Raw genomic sequence first — 12,050 nt, forward strand, 5'->3', positions numbered from 1 at the left:
CAGCCCTTGAAATTTTACTTTTCAGAAGTGTTTCCACTGCCATCTAATACTTTGTCATTTTCGTCTTGTAAACTTATACTCTATTTCAAGAACACTAGCTTTAAGCTTGAATGGCAGTGCCTTAACAAAAGAGAAAGAAAAATTATGGTACATGAGAATATATGTATTATATTTTTGTTCACAAATAAGCCTTTTGTCACTATTAAAATATGAATTTTAAATGAATTCTTAGATTAATGGTTTGAATCCATTAGCTCATTCAACTTTAGCACCAATCTTATCCCCAGTAGCTTTTCCAGAACAACCACCTTCACTATGAAGCTTCATGAGGTTTCCCAACTCAAACTTGGGCTTCTTTAGTGATTTTACTTTTCTAACAAAGACATCATGAAATGGATAAATGGATGGCAAGCCTTGTCTATGTTTTTCCCAATGCTGTCTGGATTCAATTTATTAACTACTTTCCAGTCATTGTCTGCATCATGATTTCCATCTTTTGGATTTGTTGGACCTGTTGGTGCAAACATAGGAAGAGGTCTTGATAATCTGGTTGTTTTGTAGTCTTGACATCAGAGCCTCAATCATGGTCTGCCACTTTTTGACCATGGAACTCATTTTGTCATGGATAAATAAGATCGGTGCTATGGAAGTCAGGCAGTTTTTGCCCAAACATTCTTAGTTGTAAACTTGAATTTTCTAAATGCAAATTCATCATGTTACAGATCATCAGGGTTTGCTCCAGACCCCGACCCCTGAGGCCATCAGATGCAGTTTGATTCCTTTCCTTGAGTCCATGTGACTAGTATTTTTCGACTATTTCTCATATTGGACATGGCTGATGATTTCACACCATACCAGTCTTTCTTAGAAGATACATCAACCACTTTCTTCTTGGCTCCCTTTTAGCGACCTTTTTGTAAGGCGCTTGTTCTTGCTGACCACCATGGTGTTGTTCAGAGAGCCATAAGGCTGTGAAGTAGTCTTACCAATGTTTAGCTCATGTTATCGGCTGTAACTGTTGAATTTTTTTTTTTGTTTCCCCAGGGCTGAGAACCGAACCCAGGGCCTTGCGCGCGCCAGGCAGGCGCCCTTCCACTGGGCTAAACCCCCAGCCCCTAACTGTTGAATTTAAATGCAGGCATTTTTGTTGTTTTTAGTCAAGACACTATATGAAAAAAGACTTGATTTAAGACAGATTTGAGATTTGCCTGTATCATGTTCACCCTTCCTGCTAGTAACTGAAGCTTCAGACTTTTTGATACTTGAAGTATGACTTTAATTGCTGTATGAATCACGTCATCATGTTGGCATTGGCACACAGTCCATGCATCTACCATCCTTCCAGAAGTAATGATTACTATATTAATTTTTGTACAAATTAGTGGAAGAGTATCTGTGTGTTTAGGTCCTTTTGCTATTTTCAGCTATTTACAGTTCTCTTCCTAATCTTTTTCCTTTGGTGGCATAATAATCATGCCTATCCATCTTGTAAGTGATATTTTCATCATCGTCAAGCTAATCCTACCATCACCAACTCTTTTTTGCCCCTTGAAGTTGTTCCAAGTGAAAATCACAGGATACTTTTAACTCTAATGGATGCCGCCGCACATCCCTACAGCACAGTGGCAGCTCTTTCTACCCTCACTTCAGAAGGATATCTTTGCTAGTTGATTTCTGGGTGTTAGCTTTTTTCTTTGGTTTGTTTTCTTTTCTTTAGCACTTTATACATGTATTCTGTTCTTTCCTGGTCTCCATTGTTTCTGTGGACTGGCTATCATCTGTAACAGTGCCATAAGTGACACACATTTTTTTCTTCTCTGGCTACACTTTTGATCTGCTCTTTATCTTTTGTTTTCAGCTTACTGTAATATGCTGAGTGTAATAAACCCAGGTTCGTTGGGCTTCTTGATTTTTTACAAAATTGAGGACATTTGCAGCACTGATTTCTGCTCCATTCTCCTGCTGCACTTAGGTGATTCTGGTTGGACACACGTTTGAGGGTTAGGTGGGCCACTGATGTTCTGCATTTCTTTTCCCATTATTTGCACTCTGTTAGGATCATAAAACTTCTATCCATTTAGCTTTAAATCCAATTGATCTTTCAGATTTATCCAGTGTTCTGTTCAGTATCTAGATGAGGCTTTTGTTGTTTTGTTTTTCATTTCTTTTATCTAGAATTTTCATTTGGTTCTTGATTTGGTTCTTGTATTTTATATGCTTAGATTCAGCTTTTGCTCTTTCCATGTGACTCCTCTTCTTTAGGTCTTGATTATATTTATGTAACTTTTTTCATTCCCATTATTTCCAACACTGGGTTGTCTGAGTTACTGTCTGCTGTTTTACTTTGTTTTTAAATTAAATATTCAGCCTTTAGTAACCAAATTATGTATGTGTTTGTTGGCAGTACTTGGGCTTGAACTCAGGTTTCACACTTGCTGGGCAGGTGCTTTACCTCTGCGCCCCTCTGAGCTTACCTCTATAGCCCCTCTCTACTGTTTTCACTTTGGACATAGAGTCACAGTTTCTTTGCAGATCTACTTTGTATACAGGATACTGCAGGAGATAAGTTCATAGAGATTTTAGATTCTCTTTGAAGAATACAGTTTTGTTTTAGGACTAATCATCTACAGTTTGTAGAAGTTTGGCTTTGTTTTTTCCCAGGGTGGTTGCATTGGAGTGTTGTCTTTATCCTTGTGGCAAGGCCTTCTTTCTGGGACTTTGTCTTTACTTCTGAAGTATACCTACCTGGATTTTCATTCATGGTCTACCATGAGCCTCTGCAACTTGGCTGGAGTCAAGTCAGATTTCTAACCCTTGTCCCCTATATTTGTCAGCCTTCCAGCAGTTGCTCTCTGTTAGACTCCCTGGAGTACCCCGGTTGTATGTACTGTTTAGGAAGTAGCTGTGAATTTCAGGAGTCTGTGTATAGATTTGCAGCCCCTCTTCTGGAGCTCCTTGCTGCCTAATGTATATGCCCTCTCAGTTTCCAACCACACTGGTTACCTAGACCTCATCGTCCAGCCACCTGGACTTTTATATCTTCTTCTTACATTTCAGCCACAGGCATCATCTTACCAGACAACTGATATTCTCTCCCAGGTCAGCCTTGAACTTACTTTTTACTTAAAACTGTTCAACTTAAAACAGGATTCATTCCAAAGATTTTCTCTATCTCAACTTTCCAGTCATTATTACCACACAGCAGTTCTGGGTGGTTGGGTTTTTTTTTTTCATAGTAAGCATCACAATCAACTTGTTTACTTGCTTGTTACCTGTTTCCAGGCCTCCCAGTGTTCACTCTTTTAGAGGAGAAGTCTTATGGAAATGATCCGCAGCCCACCATAGATGCCCAATTAAAAATATGTGGTGTTTAGGCTTTACATAATTGTATATACATCATAGTCTGTTTCCTAATCTCTCATCTACTGTGTGTGTATGTGTGTACATGTGCATGTGCACATATACCAGTCCTGCGGCTTCAACTCAGAGCCTGGACATTGTCTCTGAGCTTTTGTGCTCAAGGCTAGCATTCTATCACTTGAGCCATTGCTCCACTTTAGCTTTTTTGGTGATAAATTGGAGATAGAGTCTCAGGGACTTTCCTGCCTGGGCTGGCTTGAACCATGATCCTCAGATCTCAGCCTCCTGTGTAGCTAAGATTACAGGTGTGAGCCACGGGTGCTCAGGCTCTGACCTACTTTTAACCCTCCTTTTACCTGCTTCTGTTCTCATCACACTGAAACCATTGCTGGAGAGGTCAGCATCAACTTGGAATACAGATGGTTTTTAATGTATTTGTTATTTCAAAAAGCATCCTATGTTTTCCTGATACCTTCTTAGTATTCTTTCTTTTTCCCCTCTTGTTACCTGGGATTCAGCTCTGGTCTTTGTGCCTTTCGGGGAAGTCTTCTTCCTCCTGTTCCCTGGCCTCAGTGTGCAGCCCTAAAATGTTGAAGTGGTGCATAATTATGTGCCTCTGTAGGTGATTTAATGCACTTCCACAGCTGCCAGGGCCGCCTCCAGTGACTCCAAATGTTTTTTGTTTGTTTGTTTTTAATGTAGGTATATCACCGACCTGTTTACTACTGACCTTCCTTCTCTTTCCACCCCCATGACCCAGAGACCTGGGGAGAGTTAACAGGTGCACCCTGAGTGTAGGTACTGTCGCTATGAGGACCACTTGGCAAAATGCATCAAAATATAAGTAGCAGTAATAATAATGTGCTTATTATGTTCTTTAAATGTAATGATTCAGTCTTTGAATCAAGCCTTTGTGTTTTCTAGGTCAGATATTAAAGTCTCAAAGATTGTCATTCACATCCAAATAACCCAAACAAGCAAGGTATGTTTTTCTAAGTCCATTAGACACTGAGCATACAAAGAAACCTAAATGAAGAAAACTTCAGAAGGTGTCAGGCCGTTCAGCAGAGATCCCTTGCTGCTTTCTTCCACTGAAATGGAGGATGGAGACATTTGCCATAGATGGGAACATTCAGGCTCCTAGGTGGAGACTTCAGGAAGGACAGAGGGTCTTATACCCTCTCCACACTAGTCACTGCTTTCATTGGACGTAGGGTGACTCAGCCAAGACACAGAAACAGGGGTGGGCTGAGCCGTGAAGAGGGTCCCTTAGACCCTCACTCCTGCCTCCTTTCCTCTGACTGTCTGCTGTAAGCATCCACTTTAAAGTCAGGTCAGTGGAAGATATCCAAACTGAAACACAACACAAAGAGAAGGAAAAATTTTGTTGTTGTTTTTTTTTTAAATCCAAGAGCTGTTGGATACTGTCGAGTCTTACACATAATGGACTTCAAGAAAAAGAATTGATAGCAAAAACTTTCCAGAACTGATAAAGTGATCAGGGTACAAATCCAGGTATATCTGCAAACTCCAGTCAGAATAAACATAAAATAAACCATAGCCCAGGAGTGTTAATAGAGTCAGACTGCTAAAAACCAAAAATAAGGAACAAATCTCAAAAGCAGTCAAAGCTGAACATGAGATGATGGCCTCCATTCCCAGAATTCAGGAGGCTAAGGCATGAGTATTGCAGTTTGAGGCCATAGAGGGCTACATAGCCATATCCTATTAAAAAATACCTGCCATATACAAAATTACATGGACTGTCCTCTAATTTCTAACATTTGTGTTTTTTTTAATAGACACTAACATGTCCAGGGTAGAGACAGGAATTAACTGGAAATGAGGACAAGGGAACTTCTAGGCACATGGAAATGTTTATCTTACTTTGGTTCATGGTTATATGAGAGTGTGAAATTTCAAAACTCATTGGACTGTAGACCTACACACTCCATTTTATTTTGCATTTATTGTACAGTTATATCTAAAATTGTACAGAAGTTATCTAATTATACTATTATACCTAAATTAAAAATGTATGTATAGGGCTGGGAAGATGGCTTAGTGGTAGAGTGCTTGCCTCGCATACATGAGGCCCTGGGTTTGATTCCTCAGCACCACATAAGCAGAAAAAGCGGGAAGTGGGGCTGTGGCTCAAGTGGTAGAGTGCTAGCCTTGAGCTGAAGAGCTGAGGGACAGTGCCCAGGCCCAGAGTTCAGGCCCCGCGACCAACCATTGTATTACTCAGCTTTCTATCACTATAATGAAAAAATGTACTGGTGGCTTGGCTCATTCCTGTAATCCCAGCTTTTTAAGAGTCTGGCAGTTCCTAGGAAAAATAGTCCATGAGACTCTTAACCAGCAAAAAGCCAAAAATGGAGTTGTGGCTCAAGTGATGGAGCACCAGCCCTGAGTGTAGAGGTTAAGGAAGAACATGAGGCCCTGAGTCCAAACCCAGTAGCAGTATTAAATGTGTGTGACTACACTTACATGCGTATATATAAATAAGCAAATACGCGTATAAAAGTGTATGTGTGACTATGAATACATATATGTGTATATTCATACATTCTTATCCAAATAATCAAAATAAGTCCATTGGGCAGCTGAACATACCAAGAAACTTAAGTAAACATATATATGGGTGTGTGTGTGTGTATATATATATGTGTATGTGTGTACATATACGTATATATATGTATATATACATATATATGTATATATAGCTACATACATACACACACACACAAGGCAATTGGCTCACAAAGGGAGATGTTTTACTTTGGGCCATAGTTTTGGATGTTCTGGCCCGTTCCTTTGACCCACAATGAGCATATGCTGTTGGTTTTGGGAGCATGTAGTAGCGACAAGCTGCTCACCTCACATAAATCAAGAAGACCTGAGATCCCACAATCATCTCAGAGGGCATTTCCCATGGCCTGAGGACCCTGTTAGCACTTCCCTATAGAGCTAAACTGCGCCCTAGGCTGTACATACATGTACCTTTGGAAGGTACTCATGAAGCTATTCCCATACTTGAGAGAAGAAAACTGAGATACAGAGAGGTTAATTGACTTGTGTGCCTGGTGGCACAGTTGGTAACAAAACTAGTAACCAAGACTGGGGAGGTTCTGAGAGGTCTTCCTTCTTGCTCATGTGCTATTATCTCCTGCTGCCTGGCCCAACCATTGTGTATGTGGAACTGTCTCCTGCAGATAAGAGCCTCTGAGTTCCCAGATACAGGTTAGTAATTGCATGGGGTTCATGCTTGCAGCATTGCCACGTAGTAAGGTCTGGCCATCTGAATTACAGGGCACTTACTCAATGTAATTTAGTAAAAGGAGAAACACCTGAGGAAACTGTTTATCTCGATGAGTAGATGTAGAACTAAGAAATGCGTGGAATGTGTATTACTATCTTGTTGAAAAAAGAATAAAGTAGTGGCCACCAGTAGCTCATACCTGTAATCCTAACTACTCAGTAGACTGAGATCTGAGGATCACAGTTCGAAGCCAGCCCGAGCAGAAAAGTCCATGAAACTCTTATCTCCAATAAACTACTCAGAAAAAGCTGGAAGGGGCACTGTAGCTGAAGTGGTAGAGCACTAACCTCGAGCACAAAGAGGATCAGGGACAGCACCCAGGCCCTGAGTTCAAACCCCAGTACTGGCAAAATAAAAAATAAAAAAAATAGGATTCAGGGGAAATCATGTACATGGACTTTTTAAACCTAAAGTATTCCTAAGGAAATAGCTAAAAATATCAAGTGTGCAGTGAGAGAAACTTTCTGGATGGAAAGGGAAGACATCACTGGCATCTCCATGGCTCGTGCATTTGGGCTATTGAAGCATGTGAGTGTGTGTAGTTTCTAACTCCAGCATGGAAATGACTGCAGTGGCTCATCACATACTGCCTGCGTTCACAGAGACCTACCTCACCTGTCTAAGAGTGTTCCTTTCCCTTGCCCAGGCCATACTCTGTGGCTTCCTGAGTCAGCCTCAAAGCCTTTTTGTCCTTTCCTACCCCCCAATGCTGCCTCATCTTTGGCCAAGATCTCCCTAGGGATACTTTACTTGCTTCCCTTCCTCCTAGCCTTTCCCATCTAGTTGTTCTCTCAAGTGTGCTCTCTTCCTCCCCCCTCTCCCCACCAGCAATTCCTGCCTATCTCTCTTTTGCACTGTAAGGTACTGGCAGTAATAGTAGCAGAGTGGGGAGTTGCCTTCTGAAGCAAATCCGATAGCATCCTCACCTCCTTCCCCCATAGTGGTCCCTCACTTAATTGTCTTTGCTAAAGCATCATATGTGGGTGGTACCCAGGTAAGCACTTCATAGTTTATATTGATTATGTAGGTATCTGTTGGGAAAAGTAAACCTATGGAACTAGGTGGGTCTTTTTCAGTTTGTTTTTTAATTATTAAGGGGTTATAGTTTTGTAAGTCAGCTTATAAATTCAATGCTTCTTGGTCAATATCACCCCTTCCTTTGTTCTCCCCCACGTCCCCCGAAACTAGTCTTTTTTGTTTTTTTTGTTTTTGTTTTTGTTTCGTCTATTGTGGGGCTTGAACTCTGGGCCTTGAGCCACAGCTCCTCTTCCGGTTTTCTGGTGGTTTACTGGAGATGAGTCTCTCGGACTTTCCTGCCAGGGCTGACTTTGAACCACGATCCTCAGATCTCAGCCTCCTGAGTAGCTAGGATTATAGGCATGAGCCACCAGCACCCGGCTAAGCTAGTTTTGTTTTGTTTTTAACTTTATTAATATTAGAACTTTATAAAGAGGAAGTGATTAGTTAAAATTCACAGTATTACAATGGAGCAGATAGAACAGAAAGGGCAGCCATGAAGTGTTGGCTCACCACGAGGAACACTCACAACCACCTGTTCCCCACCTGCCTGTGGCCTCCTGACCACATTTACCACTCCACCTGTCCCAGCCCTGCCTCATGGCCAGGTGGCTTCTAACACATCCACACTTCTCTGCTTTGGTTCCTGATTTTGCTCTTTGTAGATTGTGACTCCTTGCCTCATCTGTTGAACTGTCCTTCCTCCACTTCCAGGTACAGCTCACAGTTCACCTCTTCTCTGAAGTTACAGAATATTCATTTCCTCTAGCTACTATGACAGATCCCAACAGTCATGGGCGGACATGAATTTACTCCTCTACTGTTCAGCAGATGAGAGGTCTCAAATCAGATTCACTAGCTTCAGTTCAGTCTGGTTTCTTCCAGAGGCTCTGAGGAGAGAATTTGTTTCCTTGCCTCTCAGCTTCAGCTGGCTGACTTGGCTTGTGGCCTCTTCCTCCATCTTCACAGCTCATCACTCTATACTCTCCTTCCATCTTCTAATTACCTTTTCTGTCTCTGGCTCTTCCTTATCCCAGTGTAAAGAGCCTTATGATTATATCAGGCTTCCCTTATGTGATCCAGAATGTTCTCTTAACAAAACTGTTACATAATTACTTTTAGGCTCACCTATGTGATCCAGAATGCTCTTCCAACACAAAATTCTTACATAATCATATCTGACAAGTCTTTTTTGCCACGCGAGGCCACCTGTTCACAGGTTGTGGTCAGGATGTGGCCATGGAGGGAGTGGCCTGCCTCCTATGCCTGGCATCACCCTCTCCTGTATACTTAGACTTGACTCTACCTCTGACCCTTACAACCTCCCTGAATTCCTGCTATCTCCCAGAGTATGTGCCTTATAATCATGTGTTCACATGGCCAGTCCCCCAGTGCCAGCCTCTGAAGAGCGGCAGTAGGGTCTTGATTCTCAGCTTGTCTTGCCCAGTATTCCTGCCAGACAATGAAAGGGCAAATGTTCCAAGGAGAATACTGTTTAGAGAATGGCTGGGCCCAACTTCCTGCCCTTGGATGCAAGCATCTCTGCTTACTTCTCTGCTTACTGCCTGGTTCTTGTTGTACAGTGATGGTGGAGAGTTGAGCCTCACTCTGAGAACCCTACAACAATGGGCCTTGAGTACAGACAGCTGGTTTTCTTGATTGTGTTTATGATGCAGAAGGATTATGCCTGTAAGATGCGTGACAGGGAGAGAGGAAGGGAAGCTGAATACTTTCATTAGTTTGCATTAGTTACGGGGGCTGTCAGTTGTTACATTTCCACATATGTTTATTGTATATTACTCATGACTCCCATCTCCTGACCCACAACAGTCTTAGCTGGTTTCATTGTTCTGTTTTCATAGGTGCAAACAGTCACATCGATCATATTCATCTTCACCCTTGCAGCCCATTGCACTCCCACCAACCCCAACACACCCTGTTTAGGAAGGCTGAACTCTTTATTTAGGTGGCTTTATGTTTAAATAATGTACCAAAGGTTCTGTGTGACTGAAATGTGGAAAATAATACTTGGGATGACTGAACCTGATGAACAATTTATTGTGCACCCCTGTGGGTAGTGACTGTTGAGAAGAAAGTACTGTGCAGAGTAGGTACAGTGGATCTGACTAGTCTCAGATGGGAGAGTTTACTGAAAGGATTAAAGATGTGCAACTGTGGAACACAAATCACACAATTTGCTCTAATTTGATTTGATGGTGTCTGATGGTGCTTTATCATTATGTACAACGTATATGCTGTTAAGTGTTTAGGAGTTGGTTCTGTTGTTAATTTTAGGATATACTGTGTTGTTCCTCCTCAGAACACAGTATCCATGTGCTAGTCAAGGAAAATAGAGGGTCTGCAGTATAACGTCACTCATACCTGGGTTCTGAGAGAGTTAAACAAGTTCCTGCCATTAAGAAAAGAAATTTTTAAAGCATCTCGTAGCAAGTATTTTCATTGGGAACACGTACTCTGACTGAAGATCGTGACTACTTGGTGTGCATGAAAGTCATATTTTTAGAATGTCATGAAAAATGGAGGAGCATATGAAAGGCATTCTAGCTTTAGGAAATAATGCTGGTAGGGATTTTAGATTAAAGAGGTAATAAGATCTGCCTAGGCAGACTGAAGAGAGACGGTTTAGCAGTGAAAAATAAGGTTATCAGACAAGTAAATGGCAGGCTGGAAAATAAAAATGTATCATTTGAATGGCAGGGAGCCACTGCCTGTTTTTCAAAAGGCAAGAAGATATTGAAGTTATCGTACCCTCCACATGATTTAACTTGAACGTTACAGGAGTGATCCTGGAGTTCAAGCCATGACGAGAAGGGAATTATAGTAGTCCCACCCAAAGATTAGGGTTCAATTTGTAAATTCATTTCAGGGATTGAGGTTCAAGTATAGATTAAATATAAACTGAAGAACCAGCAGCGTTATTACAAAATTGGACATAAGTAACAAAGGACAAAGAATAGTTGCACACTTGTTCTATCCTGTGAAAGGCAGATGCTATATCTGGGAACCTTGTATTTGGGATGTTATGGGTAGGACATCTTCACCATATTAAGAGTAATGGATTATCTACATTATGTAGATTTGGAAAACTGCTGTCCTCAGCAGGGAATGCAAGAGATATGGCAAGAAATCCATTATTGGGCCAATCAGGTGCTTCTGTCCTGGGGCTAGCCCAGAGCTCATTGGAGAACATTTGAGAGAAACAAAAAGCATTATCCTCTCCCCAGTTTGGCCTGCCCCTCAAGAGAGGAACCAAATCTAAATGCTACGGTGGAGGAAGTATTTCTTACAGATAGGCTAGGTCAAGCTTTCAGTCTAGCAGCTATGCCTGTTGCTGTGGGCCCAGTAGAGTAGGGATATGATCATCTCAGGCACACAAGCTGGGACTTGCAGCAAAGGAGTCTCTGATTCAACCCATGCTTGAGCAGCAGAAATGCCCCATAAGATGCCATGAGAGCTCAAGCATCAACAAGGCAGTGGTGGTGGGTACAAGAGTTGAAAGTGGAAATCATAGCCAGTATGGAAAGAGTTATCCATTTTAGGTTGGGAGCCACAGGACTTACAATCCCTGGCTCTTTGGGGTTTGTTGTTGTTTTCCAGAGAAGGCTAAGGAACTGGGTCCCCTGAAAGCAGGGCAGTGGTATAACACAGAGCTGGAGTGCTGGTGTCAGAACGCAGCATACTGTTGGGTGGAATGAACGACGGTTGGAGAGGCAGCCCAGCCAACCCAGAGTAGGAGCTTTGTGCTAATCCACTCACCTGTGATTTTCCTCTAGCAAGGAAGCTGCCTCCTGCTGGGTACAGGAAGCAGGCAGAGATGTCATTGCTGCCTTTCTTGGTTTTTGAGGCAAGACAGACAAGATTGCTGAAGAACCGGTATCATTGTCTGGTGAAGTTGCCACTAAGAGACAAGCCACACACCTGAGAGTGCTTTGGGCACGAGAAGACCTAAGGGTGGACTGAAAGGTGTGAGGAGTGCTGATCATGTGGCTTCAGTCCTTCAGAACTCTCAATACCTCACCACTGTTTTCTATGAAGGTGGAAGTCTGTTTTCATTAAAGGTTAATGGGTGGCACATGGGTTGGACTTCAGTCTTTGCTGATCCTGTAATGAAACATTTCCTTTGTCAGCCTTTGGTTAGGTGAAGCATACTTCCAATCCTTTCAGTAATCATTGTATACACATTGCGTGGCTGACTCCATCAACAGCCTGGGGGGGTACTGTTGTCACTGTATGTGATCCCACAGCCATAATTGATAGAGGTTGTATTGCATGCTTTTAGGACTAATTGCAAAGGAAACTCAAACATTTCCTAGGGCTGCGTTTAAATGCC

At 42.0% G+C, this 12,050-nt stretch overlaps 1 protein-coding gene and 1 pseudogene across 2 annotated transcripts in view; one reads left to right on the plus strand and one right to left on the minus strand.

Annotated features, from left to right (window-relative positions):
- The window catches only part of Rab22a (RAB22A, member RAS oncogene family), a 52,619-nt gene that overhangs the window by 17,791 nt on the left and 22,778 nt on the right, over positions 1 to 12,050 (plus strand). Inside the window, exon 2 of one of the 2 annotated variants that reach the window (XM_042699216.1) lies at positions 11,494 to 11,755. The exons of the other annotated variant lie outside the window; for it this stretch is intronic. Within the exon in view, the coding sequence (XP_042555150.1) occupies positions 11,702 to 11,755 (54 nt within the window). The 5' untranslated portion in view covers positions 11,494 to 11,701. The remainder of the gene's footprint in view (positions 1 to 11,493; positions 11,756 to 12,050) is intronic. 2 annotated transcript variants of the gene reach the window in all.
- Positions 229 to 945, minus strand: LOC122124570 (annotated as a pseudogene).

This window comes from Dipodomys spectabilis, unplaced genomic scaffold, assembly GCF_019054845.1.
Source record: "Dipodomys spectabilis isolate Male_0828 unplaced genomic scaffold, ASM1905484v1 ptg000240l, whole genome shotgun sequence".
NCBI lineage: Eukaryota > Metazoa > Chordata > Mammalia > Rodentia > Heteromyidae > Dipodomys > Dipodomys spectabilis.